A 21,676-nucleotide genomic window follows, 5' to 3' on the forward strand; every position below is an offset into this window, starting at 1 on the left:
TCCCAGTGGAATGGGTGGTGTCCCAGCTGTCCCATCCCATTCTTGTGAGAAAACAAGACCAGGACAGGGTTAGGACTCCAGAAACAATCCATGTGGGGAGAGAAAAAGAAAGAGGAAAGAAAAAGAAAGATGAAGAAAGGAAAAGGTGAAAGAAAAGAAGAAGAAGAAAAATGAAAGAAAGAAATGAAGAAATAAGAAAAAGAAAGAAAGAAAAGAAGTGAGAAAGGAAAGAGAAAAATAAAAGGAAAACGAAAAAAGAAAGAACAGAAGGGTTAATGAAAAAAGAGGAAAGGAAAGATAGAAAGGTAGGAAAAAAAGAAAGCAAAGAAGGAGAAAGAATGAAAGAAAGGAAAGAACAAGGGGAAAGAAATAAAAGATATCCATCAAGATGCATGATCGAGTCCACTGCCGAGACAGGGTGGGACAACGGGATGTCCCATTCCACAGAGATACCGGGATACCTCCGTCCAATAGGATTTAAAACCTTGATTGTAGGTTGCATAACATCTGCAATTAGTCACTTTCCAAGCTACCTAGGTTGGGCCAAGTGTTGCCACAAAATAAGGGTGCCTAACCTTGGGCTTGAATCTTTCACTTGCACTGCACAGAAATAAATTACTGGTTTTAAGGATGGACCCTGCCCCCCCTCCCTGGGGTGTGCCACAAAAAAAAAAAGAGTTAATCATTCTCCTACCAAGTTCTATGGAATGTTCTCCACATGCAACATTTCTCCTCCAAATATTACACCACAAGCTTCCCTTAACAATCATTCATGTCAATGCAGTCATTTACCAACAAAAGGTAAAGCAGTATAGCACAAATAATAACATATGATGCAAAGAAAGGTTTTCTACAAAATAAAAAACTTGATCACTTAAAATTTAATAAAAGGGAGAAAAAAAGGAGAGGACTCTGCCTACTCTCCAAAAAGAATGTGAATAGTCACTGCATCTCAGACTCTAATTTCATTATTAATAATTCATAGCATAGTAAATGTACCTCAGCTTCAACCTCCTCACTACACAAGGCAAGATGTGCAAGGGTGATAAGAGCAGTTTCCATAGCTAGGACAGGCTGAGCACCAGAAGCTGAGACCTCTGCAGCCTTAACAAGCTTCCCTTTTGAGGCCATCACCATCTCGAAACCGAAGTTCAAACTGATAAAAACAGATGCATACTGATATTATTCTTTTCTAGGAATGGGACAAAAACCCATTAAAAAATGATATAATCATTTCCAGAAATGTAAAACCCAAACAATGAACTAGGCTTCAGAGTTATGATAAGCTAATTAAAAGAACAAGTCTAGCTTCGAACGGTAGGTGCAAATGCAATTGGACCGTCCCAAAGCATAACATCAGGTAAAGAATCCTAGCAAGGTGAATTTAGAACAATCAGAATCATGAGATGGAAACTCTTTATTAATCAAAAACAGGAGTCAAAACTTTATTTGCATAATGAGCCTTTACCCATTTCCTCTTTTGTGCATGTGTTGCTCCTGTGACAGAATCCGTTAAAAGCTGGCAGCAAGCACGAGATTAGAAGAAAGAACAAAGATTGGGTAAGGAGAGGACAAATTTTAAATTTCTAGGAATTTGAAGAACCATAGAAACAGGATCAAGAGAGCATAGCTCAGGTATTGGATCTGACATTACAATTCAGCAATACCTGCATCTATGTGAAGATCAATTTATAAAGAGCTTCATAACCTTAACTGTCAAGCCATGGCCCCACTATTTGAGTTTGGTTATGGAAGGCCAACATGGAAAACAAATTATAATAAATTTTCCCACAAAAGATGAACATTGGACAAGCCCCAGGGGGTTAAGCTACAAGCTATGGAGAAGAATTTCAAATCCAAAGTATTAACAAATAGCTTGGTATTGGTGACTAACAAAATTACAGACACGTACCAAATATCATGGAACAACTCATTATGGCCATCCCATGTTAGGAAAAGAACACCAACTTTTCTTGCCAAAAAAAGTCTAACTCGATAATCAGTATCCTGAAGCATTGCAAGAAGCTTTTCAATCATGACCTGATGCCATGCAAAGAGCAACAAGAAAGTATCAGTAAGTAAATAAACCTCCTGATTCAAAATGTTTCACAAATATAAAGCGAGAACTAGAATCACCTGGGCAGAGTGGGGTTCTAGTAAAACAAAACAACAAATACAGTCAATTAGCTGAACACGAACAAACCAATCAGGAAGACCAATCTCCGCAACAGTGTTTACCATGTCACAGAGGGCATTTAAGATCTGCAGATACGTTCACAAGCATATCAAGATAAATAAATCCTAAACATAGGCTATAAAATCCAATTTTAAGGCATAGATGAAAAGAAAATAAAATTAGTAATAATCCTCCAAATGTATCAGAAGATGCACATGACAGTAGCACAGCTGACTAACAAGCAAGAGCATGGATCCACCAGATACATATTAGTAAAGAAGCAACATAGGTGACTGTCTGTAACTGAACAAGCAGGAACTCACTTCTAACTTCAGATCCCCACCAACCCACCTCCACCTCCCGCATATTAACCAGATCTCCTCAAAGCAGGAACTAGCTTTGGGCCACCCCAGGAGAATCAAATGCTTATGTGACTTCAGGCATACTTGAAGTGACACTGGCACTTACGGGCAACCAAACATTCCAACATGTCAAAATGTTCAAGTCACCCAGTTTCAAAATGAACTACTTAAAATTATGGTGAATGGTGCCATATGTTAAAAGTTGAATTAGGTAAGAAAAAAATTCAACAGATATCACCTAAATATTTTCCAAATACCAAACAAGAAACAATAGACACCTCTAACCTCTATAAGCAAGTGACCAGGAGTGCAAATTGCTCAAGGAACTTGAGTTCAACTCATATTTGGACTCCAAAATCGTAAGTTGAATTTCGGTTTCACATCTGAAAGTGATCCTTCAGTCACATTAATTATAGGCTTGCCAAATCCAAGGTTTCAAATACTGCTGAAGGGGACAGTACAAGAAAAGTACAGTTCCACCAAAAAATTGGACAAGGTCCAGTACAACTGTACCAGTATTTGAAACTTGGCCAAATCAAAACCAAACCCTAGTACACGTAAGTAAAGGATGTTTGACTATCTAGTCCCCTATATGAAACTCAAGCCTTTCCAGAATTTGGGCCCAAATTGAACCTACCTATTGAGACCAGTCATGTTTAGCTGCAAATTCTAACCCAAGACAAATTCAGACAGGCTAGGTTTTGCAAGACCAGGAACCAACTTAATATGCTGGCCTTCCTGTAACCAACACAGAGAAACATGTGTCTGAATGTTGTATTAAGTCATAACACTACCGAAATCTGAAAACTTAACCAGGCATCACCCCTCATAATATAACTGAAAAATACACCAACATAAACAGTATGTGCATATACAAATGCCTACAAAGAGGTTCATTATGTCCAAAATGGAATATGAAATCTTTTTGTTTACCCATAATAACATTAAAATATACGCATACCTCTTCTGAGAGCATTTCCCCCTTGCATTGCTTAGGATTGCCATTTTTTTGGTTAGAACCCACTGTCAGTAAGGATCCCAGTAAAGCACAGATGGCAGGTAAAATATCATGACAGCAAAGTTTCAAACTTGCACAATTTCTCATCGTGGTATCTATAGAACCAACCTGCCACAATAGAAACATGCAAATATAAGTAAATGAGCAGTAAACAAGATGCGCACTCTGAAATTTAAAAAACCAATACAACGAATAACATATTGAGACAGTCTAAAGTACCAATGAGGACAGATTTCCAGCAGGGCCAGAAAATTTTTTGCAAAGAATATATTGAATTTCTTCATGCACCTGAATCAAAGTTAAATCTCCAGAACAGATTAATCAACCGCATGCTCAAAAAAAAAAAAAAGGAAGAAGAAGAACAAAACTAACATCCAAACACACCTAAGAAATGCAGTCATTACCTTAGCATCATTTTCTTTTTCCATTAGTTCAAACAAGACTTCCCATGTATGAAGAGGTGATATAGAGAAAAAAGTTGAAATCACTTTGACTAGTTCTAGCTTCCATTGGAAAGGAGAGGAAGAAATAACTGAACTTCTACTCCCACTAGCAGTCAAAGCATCAACATCCTTGCAAGCATTATTGGCATCTAAATCAATATCAACAATTCGCACCATAGAAGTGGACTCTTGTGGAGAACTAGATCCAGTTATTGTTGGCAGATCAATTTGTATCTCAGGATTACTTGTAATATTGGAAAGCAAAGCAAACAGTTCAGCAAGAACCACCAAAAGTTTCTCAATTGATTTAATGATTCCTACAAGAGGCTCACAATCAATATTGCTATTATCCTTCCAAAATGTAAAAAGTGGAGATGAATTTAAGCTATGGAAAGAAGATAAAGTGGATCCATATGCACCAAGAATGGAGCATATATTCGCATAACCATGATGCTGAATTTCATTACACTTATCCTCGATCATCCAAACTGTATGATCCAGAACCTTTGAAATATAGTCAAATATCTTATTGAAGAACAAAGACTTTTCACCTCTTTGCCTGCATGAAAGGAAGATTAATAAAAAAAGACAACAAATTAGTAAGGCAGGAAAAGCAACATGCATTTTATTTTTAAAACAAATCTAGAAATAGATATCTAACTCCAAATGTAGGTATTTCACACTACAATATTAACAAAGAGAGGAAGAAAATATTTCTACAACTTCAAAGGTGGTACAAAGTGTTACCTATAGACTATGTATTCCTCAGATTTGCTTTCTAATACACCCTCTACAGTATACTTGCTATTACAACAGGGTAACAACAACAACAACGTGACTTCTCATGCTTGCTTATCATATACTTGCACAACGAACAACCTGTTAGTAGTCCATGAAACCACTAACCTTCCAACCCAAATATTATGAACATACTTCATTAAGTCAATGGGACTCCTGGTAGCCCAATCTCAATTTGCTAAGTTGGAGATTTGAAAGTTATATTACATGGTAATGCAAAAAAGGGAAAAATCTAGATTTGCTAGAGCAAAATTTATGTGTACAAACCACACTGCCAAATAAGGTTCATGGAAAATCTCCCTCCATCACTAGGACAGGGCAGGCATGAGGCAAGGGAGTGGAAAGGGTAAAAGGCAAAATGCAAACATAAGATACAGTTGTTGTAAAACCATGTGAGCACCATTTAAGAATAACTAGGATATAATCAATTAAAGGATTATGAACATTTGCATAAGTTTTTTTTTTTTTTCAAAGATTAAGATCAATAATAATGAAAAACCAACAAACTTGGAGTTGGTTAAGCAAATTGGATCACTAAAAAATAACGGATATTTAGCTTTAGTAGTTCAAGGCAAAAACTGCAAGAGTTTTTGATTAAATCTCACAAGTTCAAGCCCATTTCACTTGGCCGATAGATGCTTCTTGCATGTGGCTTAGTTTGCTGATTTCTAACTAAAAAACTTATCATAAGCATCATTTTCCAGATTTAAACCTTGATCAAGTGATCAACCCTAACCTACATATATAAGATTAAGCACTCATAAAAAAGAAGTATAAACCAAGTTAAGGAAAAGCAATATTGGTTTTAGACTTTAGTAATGATGTAGACCTACCAAGCCAATAAAACAATGATGTTTCATTTGCAATAGTCAATGTAATCACAGAAATAATTAACTTATATATAGGAGAAGAGAAACTATACTCTCATCAAACAAGAGTTTTCATACAATCATTGCAAAACAAATAGATATCTTTGAAAAATTGAAATTTGAAATGATATATCAATAGGCTGGTATCATCTAATTTTACTAAAACAAACATCCCTTTCCATACCATTAGTCAAAGACTGACATGAACTTCCTGGAAAATCAAAAATTACATTTGCCTATTTTCTTGCTTATCATAAGTAAATGAAACTAATATACAGTAAGGTTACACAGTGTGAAAAATAACTTTATTGCTTACTGCAAAGTACAATTTTCCATCTCTTGTTCAAAAAGGAGAACTTGGAGATCTCCTAGAGCATTTCATCATTTCAGTTGACTCATGCAAGCTAACTGGATTCAATTTTGAACCCCAATTTTTTAAATATCATCAACAGAATTACATATGAAGGTTTTCAAGAAGAATACCAGCAAGCACCCAGGTAACTGAAGAGAATAACTCAAGAGCCAGCAACATCATAAGGATAAGGATTGAGATTCAAAAATATATATATTTACATACTAGCAGAAATATTTTATTCTAGTATATAGCTTGCAGACTTTAACCTTAACCTATAGTAAACATCTATTGATATAAGCAAGGTTTCAAGAACCAGTACCGAGACCCATACCGGTTCCTGATCGGTACGGTATGGAATACCATTCATATAAATGTTCTAACACAAATTTCTAAAAATATTCCAAGTACATGTATATAGTGTTTATGGCTATAAAGATGAATTGCCACTAGAGTTTATCATGACCTGCATCATAAGAAATTATGTCATGGTTAACAAACAACCAAAAGAAGAAAAGGTGGTTGGGCTAGAAATCCCAATCTGAGACTGGATTGGGTTGGGTTAGGGTTTGCCCTTCACTCGACCCAACTGGCTTGAGTTGTAGAACTAAGTGCCACACAATACAAATAGGATAAAGAATATAGTGTTGTTGTGCAAGGCTTTATGTCTCGATAGGATGGGGGGCATCTCGGCCATCCCATCCCGTTCCTATGAAAAAAGGGGACTGGGATGGGTCTGAGACTTCAAAACCCATCCACGTAGGGAGAGAAGAAGAGGAAAGAAGGAAAGGAAGGAACGATGAAAAAAGGAAAAAAGTAAAAGGAAAGAAGATGAAAAATGAAAAAAAGCAAAGAAAGGAGAAGAAAAGAAAACAAAAGGAAGGTAGAAGAAAAGGAAGAAAAAAGAGAAAAAAGAAGGAAAGAAGAAGAGCAGAGACAGAGGATATCAATCGAGATGCATGACTAAGACTGTTGCAAGGATGGGATGGGACAGTGGGGCATCCCGTTCCATGGAGAAACCTGGACACCTTCATCCCACGAGATTTAAAACCTTGATGTTGTGTGAGTGCAATTGTATAAAAGAGAGCAGACAAATTAGAATGAGCGGTAGAGATTTCTCAATTTCATGAGAGCAATGATAAAAGATAAGAGAAATAGATAAGGAATAAAGTAAATTTATCTTTATGTGGAAGAAAATTCGAAATACAACAGGAGTCTCCAATTACACCACTCGCAGCATTTGATAATATAAAATCAAAGCATGATTATGACAAAATGTTACATAGGAAAGAAAAAAGAAAGAACATGTTAGACTAGTACATCCAAAAAAGATCTCACCTTTTTAATGCTGAAGCATAGATGCAGTTGCATAAAAGTGAGCATGAATAGATAAGATCTGACAAAGGTTTTTTATCAAACTCCACATTTGATGTTACAAAACCAGTGATATATTCCTCCATTTCATGAATCAATGGTTGTCTAATCTGCCTAGGAAGGCGTATGCTATGATGATGCTCAGTTTTCACCTAGAATAAGACCACGACCATTTAAAAGCACAAAGTCAGCCAATGGCAAGAAGAAGAAGAAGAAGAAGAAGGGTTGGGGAAGGGGGAGACAGCGAGAGCACAAGCCACCTCACTGGAATTTTCTGCCTCAAGTTCTGCTAAGGATTCCACGGAACAATCTAAAACTTCATCTACAATCCCGTGGTCACCCTCTTCGGTCAACGAAGGCTGCCACAAATTAATTTAGCTAGTTAATTTGAGGCTAGGCATCATGCACAATTAAACCAAGAGATCATCATATTAACATATCAAATGAGATACCGAAACTAAATACTTAAACAGTACCTTCTTTGACTCCTCATTGGGCTCTGAAGAAACAAATATAGCTCCAGCATAAGGCAGAAGAGTAGAGGAACCAATGGAAAGAGAAAAAATAGCTTCCATAATGAGCAAAACAGTTTGCTCGGTGAAAAACGTAGGTTCCTGCAAGTTAACATTACATACTGATGTTGCAACTTTGCCTCAAAGTGACTAATGGTAGTTGAAGCTAAACAAGGAAACAAAATAAATTTAAGGCCAAGAAGTTGAGACTGCATTAAGAGCCAGATGATGTCCATGACAAGCAATACTACTGTCTTTACCATCTTTCTTATAGCAAGTTCCATGTGACATGCTAAATCTTCAAAAGCCAATTGTTATAATCAAAACACCCATAACCATCAATCCTCATCCAAGCAATTTGAGGTCCGACTTATTGATCCTAACTTGCTACAAGTTCCAACTTAGGGGTTAGGACCACCACTAATATTATTTCAACTTTCAAGCTTTTCCAAATCATCTCTTACAAACTACCATCAACCAGCTGTTAAAGTATGGAGAGAGCAGAATAAGTGTTAATTTAACAGCATAGGCAACAATGAAGCAATAATAAACAGTAAACAGAAAACAAATGCAAACAAGATCCTAAACAAGAAATGTAAAACAAAAGAACCAAAAAATATCTTATGAATTCTCACAAATTGAGCTGAGAAAGTTAAAAAAAAAAGAACTATACAAAGCAAGGTCCGCTATCTCGATACTGGATACCATATCAATACCTTACTGATTCGGTAAGGTACGGTTGATACAAAATGCATCTAATGGTGAAATAGCTCCCAAACCATTTTTTTCAATTTTTATCTTGGTACACCTCGGTACAAGTCAATACGCTTCAGCACAGGTCAATACGTGCCTCAGTACAGGTAGTAGGGTTTCGTACATAGTTCCTCCCAGCACGATACAGTACACCCTATATCGGGCAGTACGGCAGACCATATTACAAAGTCTACTAACAAAAACGCTACAAACTAATAGTCGCTAAAATATAAGATTTTTCCCTTTTTCTTTCCTCCCCTAGCCAGCTTAGACAGAAAGGTTGGTTGACCTGCTTCTTCATTTCTATGAAACCTAGAAGAGCATTCGCAATGGCATGTCATTATAATTTTGGAAAAGATGGCCAAAGACCTGTACGATACAGAAAATAGGCAGTAAGCATAAGGACCAATGAACTTTAATACAAACTTCTTCAAATCCCTCTCTTTAGCTTCCTTATTTTTTGAAACTAGTTTACTTTTCAGTTCACTAAATATTTTCCTTGACTAGCCTTCACATTTTCTTAACATAATATGAGACAATTTCAAGGAGTGGTGCTATCAGGCAACAGCACGAGTTTTACAGTATGGTGACCAAGGATTAGAATACTAGTTCTAAGCCTCGTATAGGTTTTCTCCTAAAACTGACAATATTGAGATGGTACCTTCCTGACTCTGATCAGGGCATAATTTTTCTTTTTCATCAATTTTTATCCTTCCCATCATAGATGAAATTTTAGTGAATGCCTATATATTCTGATATACTTAAACATTTCCATGTTGAGCAAGGTCTTAAATAAGAATACCAAACCTTGTGCCATTTTCGAAATGGTACAATACCACAATGTCGGTACAATCCCAACACTTCCAAGTATGTATTGTAACTAACATATTCCAAAAAATTAAAAGACCATCCGCACTGACGTACGGTGGGAACTTGGTACAAATCAGTATGGCCAATACATGCTTGTACAATTGTTTCAAACTTTCAATTTCCCAGCACCTGTATGGCCATACCAATGCTAGTTTCAGGCCAAAACAGTATGGTACTGGTCATACCATCCCATTTTGGTGGTTTTTGGAACCATGATGATGAGCTTATGGCTCCAAAACTAGTATCAATACATGTGCTTTTAATAATATTTAGAAACAAAACTAACAAATGTAAGCAAGATGGTAGTGAAGGGAGGCTGGATCGGCCCTCTCTCTCCATTCTCTTCTCTGTTCCTCTTTTTCCTCCTTGCTCCCTCTTTCTCCATTTTTGCCACATACACCATCCCCATGACAGTGGCATAATAAAAGAGAGCATGGCTTGCGGCCCCACAAAACTCTCTGTTTATTTCAAAAACCAAGCAACCCGATTAGGTTTACACCTCAGTACCAACCAGTTTCAATCAAAAAGAATGAGACATCCCCACCAACAAAGGGTCCAGTGTTCCATACTAATTTCACGTGCTAGCTTGTGGTCGAAATGGTGTGACACTGATGATACCAACCAGAACCACCTATACATAAAGCCTTGATGCTGGCACTTGTACAGTATTGAGTATTGACCACATGAATCTGCTTGTTGAGGAGGATGTGGATAATCTTCCTTCACATTCAACATAGCGGTGATGAAAAATTTGGAGCTTGCTGTGACTTGCTTGGTCATTCTGTTACTCATGTCTTAAAATCAGAATCTTGATGGTAAAATATCATCCAAAACCATCAAATTCTTCCCTACCCCCCCCCCTTCCCATTTGACACTTTGTCTGATCTACTACAATGATATCATCTTTAAAAGCACATAAAGTCACTAATATAGTGTGGATTCAATATGGAGAAAAAAAAAAACGACCGTGTTTCAAAATGATTGTCTAAAAAAGAATGATAGTTTATAATAATAATAATATACTACAATGCTTTAAATGGGTTCATGGTAAAAACAAGGTCCAATCAAATTATAATGTTAGTTGGATATGGTCACCAGACTCAACACTACAACTGCCGAATTAACACAATAAAATTCTCATTTCACCTAAAAAGATGTTTGCAAGTTCAGGGGGATCTGTCAGACCAAGGACTGGCTCAAACAAATCTCCAACATTATATTCAATAGTGCAACAAAAGTGGATCAAACATGAATATAAACTTTTTCGATAGTTAGATATGACTATCAAAATCCAAATCAACACTTTAGAAAGAAGAGTATAAGATCATATCACAAATCTGCACCAATTAACTGCATGAAGTACAAACTCTATCGATATTTATGCATGCATTACAAAATAGTCATGGTGAGTGATCCAAAATTTATAAGTCATATTGTAAAAAACAAGTAATTGCCATCAGTCACCACATAGAAGCAGCAGCTTTCAGGTGATAAAAACTAATGTATGGTTATAAATCTTCTTTATAAGTAACACAGATGATTGAAGAGAAAAATATGCATCTACCGCACAAATCTTCTAATGGTTTAAATCAAGAAAATGTATTTCCTCACAAGGCCTATTTTAAAATACATTACAAATAGCAAAATGAAAAGAACAATCAACTATGCTTGAAGAAATTAAAGCTCTTAAATGCTTTTTTAAGAAAGATGACCTTAAAGTTAATTGATTCCAAGACTGATCTTAGTAGACTTTTTCTAAGATATAAGGCATCTCGTAGTTCACCCTGCACAATATCAAAGAAAATAATACATTGTTAAAAATAATAAATTGGAAAATTGAAAATTTAACAAATAATTGGCCATTTCTTGAGTGAGAGACTAAACAAAATAAAGAACCTAAACGAGGTACAGATTAAGGACAAATGAGGGGAAAAAACAGCTTTGACACAGATGAGAAAAGGACAAAGAAAGGGGAAAAAGACATGTTTGCTGCTATTATTGATGAAATCCAAAGAAATGTAAAGAAGAAGAACAACACATGGATACCTAGACAAGTCACAATTCATGACAAAGACAGCAAATTATAACATTTGTACATCCTTAACATGATGAATCTTATCCAGCCACCTCCAGCATTGTCAAAGCACTAGAAAAGAACTAATTGCTTCAAAGAGCTTAGTTTGATCCACAGAAACAGCCATTAGTACTGAGCAATAAAAAGGTCCGAGACAATGAAAAAACCCTCGCAAGCCTGAAAGTCAAGAGGTACCAGATCCTCTCTAATTTAATTACAGAAAAATAATAATCCACTTCAGAATCACATAGAAAACATTTTAACCAAGACAACCTGTCTTTTTTTTTCATTATATTGCATCTCATACATTACATCGTAGTCTTATTGGTTTCAAGCTAGTCCACCATCCTCCAATTTGATCTTATTTTTGTCTTAATAACAAAATCTAAATGTTCAAATCATCACCAGCATTATCAATGCCTATTCCATCAAAAATGAGTATAGCATGCCTCCATGTCCGGAGGATTTATATGCATACCACAAAAATTGTTACAATCAGCTGCTGACCAGAGATCGAACCTTTAAGAATGGGTACCAACAAAAGGCAACTTAAGCGACAAGTGATGCCTTCCATAAAACATGGAAGGCCACCTCGCAGGCAGGGCGGCCTATTAAATATGTGATAATTCAAGGTCAAACATCAAGGGAGCAACCCTCAAAATTCACCTAGAAATTTGGAAAGAACATGGAAGATGAAGAACAACAGCAGGGTGTAATTAGGAAATTATTTGCATCTCCAAACCATTATTATAATGTATATAAGTCCAATCAAAAAACAATGTCGATGACAAAAACACAAACTTTAAATTAATGAAGGGCCTAGAGTCCCTAATAAACAATAGACTCAATAGAAACATAATATAACGAAATTGTTCAACAAGAAGAAGAGGAATACCTGAACACCTGATCTTGAGAAGTAGCAAGCAATGAAATACAAGGCAGACCTACAGCAAGTACACAATTAATAGAGCAATGAAAAGGGTATAAAATTGGTTAGAAGAAAATGGCAAACCTAAGCTAATAGATATGCAAAAATAAGATCCAATTCCAAGTTTGTACCACCAGAAAGACCTAATGGACACATAGGTTACCATATGATGAGTAAATTTATAGATAGTCTGGCAGACATACTAACAAAAAATTAAATCCTGAAGAAACATATAGTGCAAATGCATCAAGATTGAAAAATGAAACAAGATGAGCAATAAATGCACTAACCTGAACACAAAAATAAAAATTATCAACTCATTATCTCAACAGTGAATTACATTGCTACAATTGTTGCATAGAAACAAAAAGCATATCCTATCAAAAAAACACATTAGTTGTAACACAAGAAATAATATGTCAATTTCAATGCACATCGAACTTAAAAGACCAAAAGAACAGAAAATATGAAAATAAGATTCCACTATTTAAAGTGAATATATAGTTTCTTTAAAATTTAAAAAGTCATAAATAAGATGAGTTCACATCATTTCATGCTTAAACGACTAAATGGACCTTGAATGCAATATGTCTGGGCATGACTTAGAATCTCATTATTCACACAGTCATCACAGGAACAAAAGATAACTGGGGCACCTTAGCATGACAGCAAATGCTTTTAAAGCAATGCAAATTTTTTTTAGTGCTAATATAATCTAGGGTCATCCATGAACAAGTTAAATATCTTATCCACTATCTAATGTTTGTCGTGCCTGCAAAGGACCAACAGATGCAAAATTAAGAAGAAGATGGCAATCTCAAGTAACCAATTAGATTTAATGACAAAAAGGTCAACAATGGACAGTAACTTCTTAGGCATACAATAGAAAAATATAAAGAGAAAGATAAAAAGCCTACACATGATCTTCATCAACTTGGAGAGACCTTATGATAAGGGCCAAGAAAGATGATTTCTTGGGCTTTAAGAAGGAAATGTGTACATTGACAATACACTAAAATTATCAAGGACGTATATGCTGGATCAATAGCAAGCATAAGGAGTTGTTTGTACAAGTTGTATTTCGAGCCTTGATGTTAATAATAAATAAACTTATTGCTAACATTCAAGAAGATATGCCATGTATATGCAGTATATGCAAAAATTGCACATGAATATAGTTGAATAATGAGATAAAAAAAGATTAATGCAAAACTGGAATCATGGAAGAAAGCTGAAAGCATGGGCGTTAGAATAGTTAAACAAGGATAGAACATATGGAATGTAATTTTATTGAAAATAGAAGCAAGAATAAGGCGCTAGTTAGGATTGAAGGATAAGAGAAATCACAAAATAATTAGTTCCATTAATTGCAATGTTTTATGAAAATAATGCAAAGATGGATGACGACGTTTTCATATTAGGTTGGATAAAGTGGAAAAGTGCCCTTGTGGTATTATGTGATGGACACACACCTTGACAACTTAATGATAATTCTTTTTATAGAATAGGAATAACATTTTTGATGCTAGATGACACAGCATGTCCAGCAACAAATACAGTCAAAGAAAACAAGTTTAGTAGAAATGAGAAGACTCAAGACCAAGTTCAGCAAAATAGGTACCAAAAACTGTACTAGTACATTCTTGGTTTGGTATGGTACAATCAATAAAGTACGGCCACACCGAGATAGGCCTCCAACACTTTTTCTCACTCCTAGCCATGGTATTGCCAGAAACTGGACAATATGGGACAATTTCATTCAGCTCAAACTGGTATAAACCGATTCAGTTCAATACTGAGCCAAACCTCGGGACTTACCGGTGTAGTACGATCAAATGAGTATATTTACGGAGCTACAGGAGCTACACAAATTAAAAACTAAGTGATCTAGAATTGATTGAGAAAGAGGTTTTAAAAGATGGTGGGATAACAGAGTGTCCCACATCTAGATTGTCGTGACAGGACAAGTCGAGAAATAGACTGTGATTAGATAGGGACATCCACCATCTTGAGTGTCGATACATGGGGCATCCAGTTCCATGAAAAAGCCGAGATGGCCCCATCCCATGGTACTAAAACCTTGATTATTTTGGGGATGGCCATGCATAGGGAAGATCTAAGGGGGCATCCCTAAAAAGGGTACTTTAGTTTATGTTGGCAAATCAGGAAAAAGCAAGAAGACATGAAGTAACATAAATGGACACCACAAAAAGGCATGGAAAAGCTTGAAATAACATCATCCTAAAATGGATGCTTGGAATTACTATTCACTATCATTTTAATAAGCATGACAGGTAACAAAGAAAATGGATTCTCTAATTTTCTTTTTATTGATCAATGGAGATTAACTAGGTGTCAATCCCCATGCTTTTCAATATTATAGTTTTGAATTTCAAGCATTAATACAAAATAGATGTTACTTCAAGTTTGTACTTTGTATAAATTCCAATACCAGCATTAGTCCAAATAATTATGAAAAAAACCTTGGAGAAAAATTATTGCATTAGGATTCATAGTGTGCGGACTTTTGCATGTATGAAAGTGAGGAAAGTCCTCAGTATCCCCTTGAAATCAATAACACATTATTATTATGCTGAAATTTAACTATGAAATTTTAGTCTGACAATTGAAATGCCTAGTGACACTTTAGAAAGAGAAAAAATAACATTCAAGGGAAGTGTTAAGTCAAATTTGCAATGTATATCACTCTAAATCAAGGTTTTAAATATCGATACCAACCATGGTACCAATTTCCTGTAGATTGCTCCATTATCAATCCATACCATGGCAACTCTAAGGTATGAATATGATGTTGCATACCAATACCATATTTGGAAATGTTTGTTTGTTTTTTATTTTTCAATTTTTCAACATTTTTTGGCTAAAATGAATATTAAATTAATTTTGTTTTCCTATTCCATGTTTAAATTATTTTTTATGGTGTTTGATGCTAGCCGTCGCCCGTTGCACTACCTTCCTCTTCTATTAGACCCCAGTCGAGGCCCAGCCACCCACCTTGCTGACCCGCCTGTTAAGGCGGTGGTTTTATCAAATAAGGACCGAAACATGGGAAATAGATCCCCTATTTTGTGCAATCAAAACCCCCAGCCGCCCATCACACTTTTCCTCTCCCCATCGCCCATTTCTCTCTCTTCCTCCCACGCTCTCTCTTGCCGACGTTTTCTCTTCCTCTCTTCTTCTTCTTTCCCTTTTTTTCTTCTGATTTTTCTTCTCCTCTTCCCATGCTCGTCGTCATCACCATCTCCTCTTCCTCCTCAAATCAGATAAGCCCTAAATCTAATTTCTTTTCCTAATCCTTGCCATAAATTTCTGTTTAAAAGAGGGATTCAACCCTCCTTTATGTTGTGGTGCCCAATAAAGGATGGATGGCCATCTCTTGGTTCTCTAGAAGAAGAACAACTCTTCTGTCTCTGCTTTGTCTCTCTTGACAGCAACTTAGCCCTCTACTTCTTCCCCACATCGGCAAAACAAGGCTCTCCCTATCTCCATATCTCTTGAATTAAGCCAAACTGTGCATCTTGTGCTGATGATTAATCTTAATCAAAGATTAATCTTGACTTCATTCACTTCCCTAGTTATCTAACTTAGGTTAGATTTGTCTTTAGGTGGGCAGCATCTTGAGGTCGAAGAAGATTGGCGTGGCGTCTTTTCCAGGCTTACTAATTGAGGTAAGTCTAATCCATTAATTTCTTAAGTTAATTGCAGATTATTATGATGGAGGTAGAATGATAGATTAGATCTTAGAAATCAAGAAAATCATGTCATAATTATGTAAGTTAGAAAAGAGAGTGATTTCTAAATTTCTTAGCACCGAATGTTGATTTAGGATTAATCAGATATTTTAGATGTGTGTGGTTCAAATTGGCACATTGGATGAATTTTGCTAGCTATTAGAGGTAAAGATCTCTAATCACAACCACCTGAATTGATTACAAATGTTTGGTATCATATGCTAGAAATTATGGGCATTTCATACTTGCATGTATTGCAAGCTTTGATTCTTTATGATCCTAAATTGTGCCAATTATATAAATATAATATATAAATAATTTATAAAATAATAATAATGAAATGAAAGAAATGATTTATAATGATTTAAAATCAGGGCATCTAGATTAGTCACGACATCAATATGGCCTCACCACAGATAGGAACGTGGTACTTTCATCAATATAGTCTCGCCACAGAGAGGAACATGGTATAAGTATGGCCAGTCACGAGCAAGAGCGTGACCTTGAATAGTCCAAATGTCAAAAATTCAGATCCAATCCATATTAAATATATTATAATAAAATAATGAATGAGAATAATAGCTTGATACTAATGTTAATAGAAATAATAGCAGTTAAAAATGAAATTCTAGTAAAATGAAATTCTTTATCTGGTTATATATAATGAGCATATCAAAGTTATTGTTGATGAAATACTGCATATATTTGAATTGTTATATTTTGAAATTAGATGAACATCCCGATATCATTATTGAGATGGGCATATGAATACTCAATTGTTAATTGTTGAAATTTGAACCATTGTTTTCTCAATGGATATATTTATTAAAGAATTGTTATCTTTTCATGCTTGTGTGTGTGGCTAGAAAATCCTTACGGAGCTGTTAGCTCATATTGTTATTTTCACTTCTTTTCAAAACCGCAGAATATCTAGCTAAATCGCGCTAAGTTGGAACTTTTTGATGAAAGGTAGTAGTAGTTAAGTTTGTAACTGATACCAAATGTATGTGAACCGTGTATTTTTGGATAACTTCAATTTCAATAAGAAATACAGAATGTTGGTTGCCTTAATTATATCTTTCGATATTAAATGTTTCGGTTCAGATTTATCAAATCTTGCATATACTCTAGAATTATACTCTAGGGGATATGCGACTGTGTCACATGGCCAACCCAGGATTTGTGGCATGACATCTTCTCTCCACCTCTCCTCTCCTCTATTTCTCTTCCTCTTTCTGTATCCCTCTCTCTTCTTATTGGTCAGAAGGGTCCCAAAAAGTCATGGGAGCCCCTCAAAGTGAGAGAGCGCCCAACTCTTTTTTTCCTTTTTGAAATCAGGCCCCCATCAGTTCAAGCTCAGTACTGAACCGAACTAGCTGCTACTTATCAATAGTGCAGGGCACAAATTCTAGGTGGTTTCAGCATCCTGCAAGGGGTATCAGCGTCAGTTTTCTATTGGAACAGTACAACATCAGTGGTACCATCCCATTCCTACGACATTTGAATCCTTGCTATATATTTATCTCTTTGTCATTGCAACCTTGATGCTGGTGCATGTTCAAATGATGGGCATTCTAATTCAGTAGCCAATAGGCCAAATCTTCTCAAGATAATGACCATATATCCTAAAGGAGTAACTTCATCTCCCATGTATTCGGAACTTAATAAGCAACTCAAAAGTAGTTTTACGAATCTTCCACATAAACTTGTTCCTTTAACTTTTCATCCTCATAAGTTTTGAAGATCATATCAACTGAATGGAATGCAAAAGAGGTCAAAATTATAGTTTGTAGCATGTAAATTACTAAAAAGATATTTTAAACTCATACAAGAATGCATGCTCTCCTTAAGGAAGTCTATCAAAGGGTTTCTACAAGTTTCCAAATGCAATATGAAACATGTCTAGATAAGATGAGCACTCAAAACAGTAGTCCAACTACAAGAGATCCATAGGCGATCAGAGAATGAAATGATTAAAAGATTGAGGAGAAGAGGAGGAAAATGGCTCTTTCATGGATGTACAAATAAGTATGGCACAGAAGCTGAAACCAATCAAACACATAAGCATGTGGCATTACAAGGTCTTATAACCGGACAGGCAGAAACCAAACCTGCATCCTGAACATCATCTACCAACAAAGAAAGCAATCTGAAATTAATATACATAAGTCATTCAGAGGACATACGATGATGGCATATTCTTAAAAATCCGCAAATCCCATATATCTTGAGGAACAACAGCTACACTGATTCGATCCTGAAAATAAAGGAAAAAATTATAACTAGAACATAAAATGTCCAACAGTCCAAATTAGCTGAAAGATAACAAAGAGTTGGAAACATTTTCTTTTTAATACCAAAGAGCTAATCTTCGAAAACATAGTAAAGGAAATTACACAAGTAGGGAAAGGCAACTCACTTGCAAAACCATATTGCTGAGTAGTGTCAAAGCAACATCTACCTGCATTCATACACAGTGCACCACGTTAGCATGGCTGAGCTAGGTACTAAAGCATATCTAAATTTTACTAGCAGATAAAACATTCAAATAGGTATTGTCTCAAATAAACTTATAATGGTTGTTCACATCTCTGAAAAATGGTAACAAAAATATTCAAATATAAAAAGTAGCATGCTTTTTCTCCAACACAAAATATGCCTCAGTGACTACAGTTTACAGCATATGCAAAATATCGCTTCCATGACATCCTAGAAGCCTCATCATGTACATTTCAAGATAAATTATCATGAGATGCAGACACCATCTGTTCCATTCAAGGTTTAGATTTCCCGTCAGCACACTCATTTTCATAATTCCTCGCAGCTTCTATTCAAGTTTTAGCATGTCATCTCTTACCAGTACCTCCTCGCCAAGATTATCTACTTATTACTCAAGGTTATGCTACCTTGAAGAATTACATCATATCCTTGACTTAATGTTTAGAGATCTTCTAACGAGCTCTTAACCTCAGCAAATGATCTCACATTGCTCATCCTTGCATCAGAAAGCCTCTTAATGGCCAACAAGGTTTTAAATACCGTGGGACAGGACTGTCCTGTTTTTCTGGGGAATGGGATGCCACACATACCAACACTCAGGATGGTGGATCCTATCCTATCCTAATCCATTTCCAGACTCGCACTATCCCCAGAGTTACACTGATATTTGAAACCTGCTGCCCAATATTCTAGCCCAAGCTTTTTTATACATATATGTATGTGTTCTAACAAAACATTAGCTGAAATCTAACAAAAATGGAGCAACAACACAAAATTCAAGAAAGCATAAAGGCCATTACCCAATTATGGCCTGGCAATCCAAGGTCTTGGGAGAGAAACAGACCTAACCTTTGGCATTTTTTGCATAAAGGGGCTGCCTAGAACTTGTACTCGTGCCATTATGCTTGTCAAACCAAGTTTTTGTCATTGCACCAAGCACTGGCCCCTACAAAATTCTAAAGGCATACCTCCAAGTAAAAGAGACAAATATTTGACATGAATCGGCTCGATGATTATGCAATAAAGGCCAGCTGTGGAAGAGGAAAAAAGCTTCAAAAGCATATGTACTAAAAGTTGCAGTAGTTTTAGTCCATTCAAGTTTCAAGGAATCTTCACCACTTATTTGGTGATGAATGAATATTTGGCCATAACATTACTAAAATAATATTGCAGCCTATGGCAATTGCTAGGACCACCTACTAAAATAACAAAAAAGGTGTGGCAGCCAATTACGTGATGGCTCCTCCTCACTATAAGCAAGACAAGTGTTGTTCCAGCGCTCATTTCACAAAAATGACTGATATGTGTACATTAAATCTTGGACAAAGAAGACTATATAGCAAGGTTCACCGTCTCGATACTAGACCCCATACCAAAACCATCCTATTATAGTGTCAGTATGGTACTATATGGTATGCCCCATACCAGGCAGTACGGCAAACACCGCTAGATAGCATGCCAAAGCCAAATCTTGCTTAGGGGCATAACAAATAGCCAAATGCTCCAAAAGGTTTATAGTTTAGTCCTTTTCATCATAATGCCATGCACTAAAAAAAGTATGATTTTCTCATTCTGAGAGGAATCTACTAAAGCATGTTAAAAATGTTTTTGCCCCAAAAACATATAGTGAAGATTAAGGAAGGCGGTTGCCTACCAATAAGGCTCTAGGGGGGAAGAAAATAGAAAATACCACACTGGCACACCATGTCTGGAAATTAAAGATATTGAGAGGCTTTTGCTTGTCGGATGAGTTCTTATTTCTCAGCTACCTCTATTCATTGATGATCAAACAGAAGAGTTGCCCAAACAAATTGTAGAACTAATCTTAAAACAAGAAATTTCTTTAAATTCGGATCTTATTTTCAGATTTGTGGGATTTTTTATCATATATTAGAGCATTAATTCTTTTGCAAGACCACATTGCATAACCCAGCCTTGCCGATGCATCTGTGGAGCTTAAAGCTCCTCAATATTAATATTCAGAGAGCTAGTTAAAAGTAAACTTCCAAAGTTCAGCTCAAAAAACAGCTCATTCAAGTTCTACCCAACTTGAATAGCCCTACCTACCATGAATAGTTCCACTGACTTTCGTCATCCAAGCAGAAAAATAAGATTTTAAAGATCAACTCCGAAAAAAAAAAAAAAAGAAAGATCATTCAAGTTCTGCCCACCTCGAATAGCTTTACAGTGAAGAGCCCTATTGACCTTCATCAACCACCCAAGCAGAAGATGACTCTCCACTAGCTCCAATGATGAAAAGCCAAAACAATAATCATATAGAGCAAAGCCAAATAGAGTAAGGAAATCTTTCTAATCCTCAAAATTATCTGACACATGCAACTCTTCTAGGATAATGGATACAACAATCTCCCACTAATCTTCCAAGATTTCACACCATGATATATTTCTCCATGATCAAAAACCAAAAGGAACAAGAAAAAAGTTCAATGTACACTATTACACAAGATAAGTAAATGCTCTACTTCCCTATCACTAGTAATAAACCAAGGCACTAGAAAAAAGACAAGTCTAAGCCCTTCATCATCTACATAAAACACACATAGGCAATCTAGAATAGCTTCCTTTGCCTCATCTTAAAACTCAACCACATCACTGTAAAGTCAAACCATCTTTTTTTTTTTTGGTACAAACGGACGGTCATACCACTCTGGAATGAGAGCAACCCATCAAATCAAGATACAAAATGTCCCGTAAACTAGGCAGGCAAAGGTGCCTGTCTCCAGATCCAGTCTCCGGAGTGCTCCGTGATAAATGATGCAACCTAGTCTGCTGCACTATCTACCTCTCGATAAACATGCCGAATCGACACTGCAGCTGAGTGACAAAGCACAGTCCAGTATCTCAAAGGAGAGGATATGCCTCTAGCTGCTTCGAA

At 36.0% G+C, this 21,676-nt stretch overlaps 1 protein-coding gene across 7 annotated transcripts in view; it reads right to left on the reverse strand.

Annotated features, from left to right (window-relative positions):
- LOC105056273 (serine/threonine-protein kinase ATM) overlaps window positions 1-21,676 on the reverse strand; it is an 88,072-nt gene that overhangs the window by 41,070 nt on the left and 25,326 nt on the right. For 6 of the 7 annotated variants that reach the window (XR_003802369.2, XM_019854504.3, XM_073247281.1 and 3 more), the window contains exons 14-26: window positions 18,701-18,742; window positions 18,468-18,538; window positions 12,497-12,545; window positions 11,240-11,311; window positions 7,869-8,006; window positions 7,653-7,751; window positions 7,357-7,544; window positions 3,961-4,558; window positions 3,776-3,844; window positions 3,500-3,664; window positions 2,137-2,262; window positions 1,913-2,040; window positions 1,000-1,156 (exon numbers count right to left, since the gene is read on the reverse strand). Coding sequence is in view for 6 of the 7 variants with exons in the window: in XM_019854504.3 (XP_019710063.1) it covers window positions 1,000-1,156; window positions 1,913-2,040; window positions 2,137-2,262; window positions 3,500-3,664; window positions 3,776-3,844; window positions 3,961-4,558; window positions 7,357-7,544; window positions 7,653-7,751; window positions 7,869-8,006; window positions 11,240-11,311; window positions 12,497-12,545; window positions 18,468-18,538; window positions 18,701-18,742 (1,902 nt within the window). In the remaining variant the exon portion in view is untranslated. The remainder of the gene's footprint in view (window positions 1-999; window positions 1,157-1,912; window positions 2,041-2,136; window positions 2,263-3,499; window positions 3,665-3,775; window positions 3,845-3,960; window positions 4,559-7,356; window positions 7,545-7,652; window positions 7,752-7,868; window positions 8,007-11,239; window positions 11,312-12,496; window positions 12,546-18,467; window positions 18,539-18,700; window positions 18,743-21,676) is intronic. The other variant, XM_029267907.2, reaches the window with a different exon arrangement.

Source organism: Elaeis guineensis, chromosome 13 (genome assembly GCF_000442705.2).
Source record: "Elaeis guineensis isolate ETL-2024a chromosome 13, EG11, whole genome shotgun sequence".
Taxonomy (NCBI): Eukaryota; Viridiplantae; Streptophyta; class Magnoliopsida; order Arecales; family Arecaceae; genus Elaeis; species Elaeis guineensis.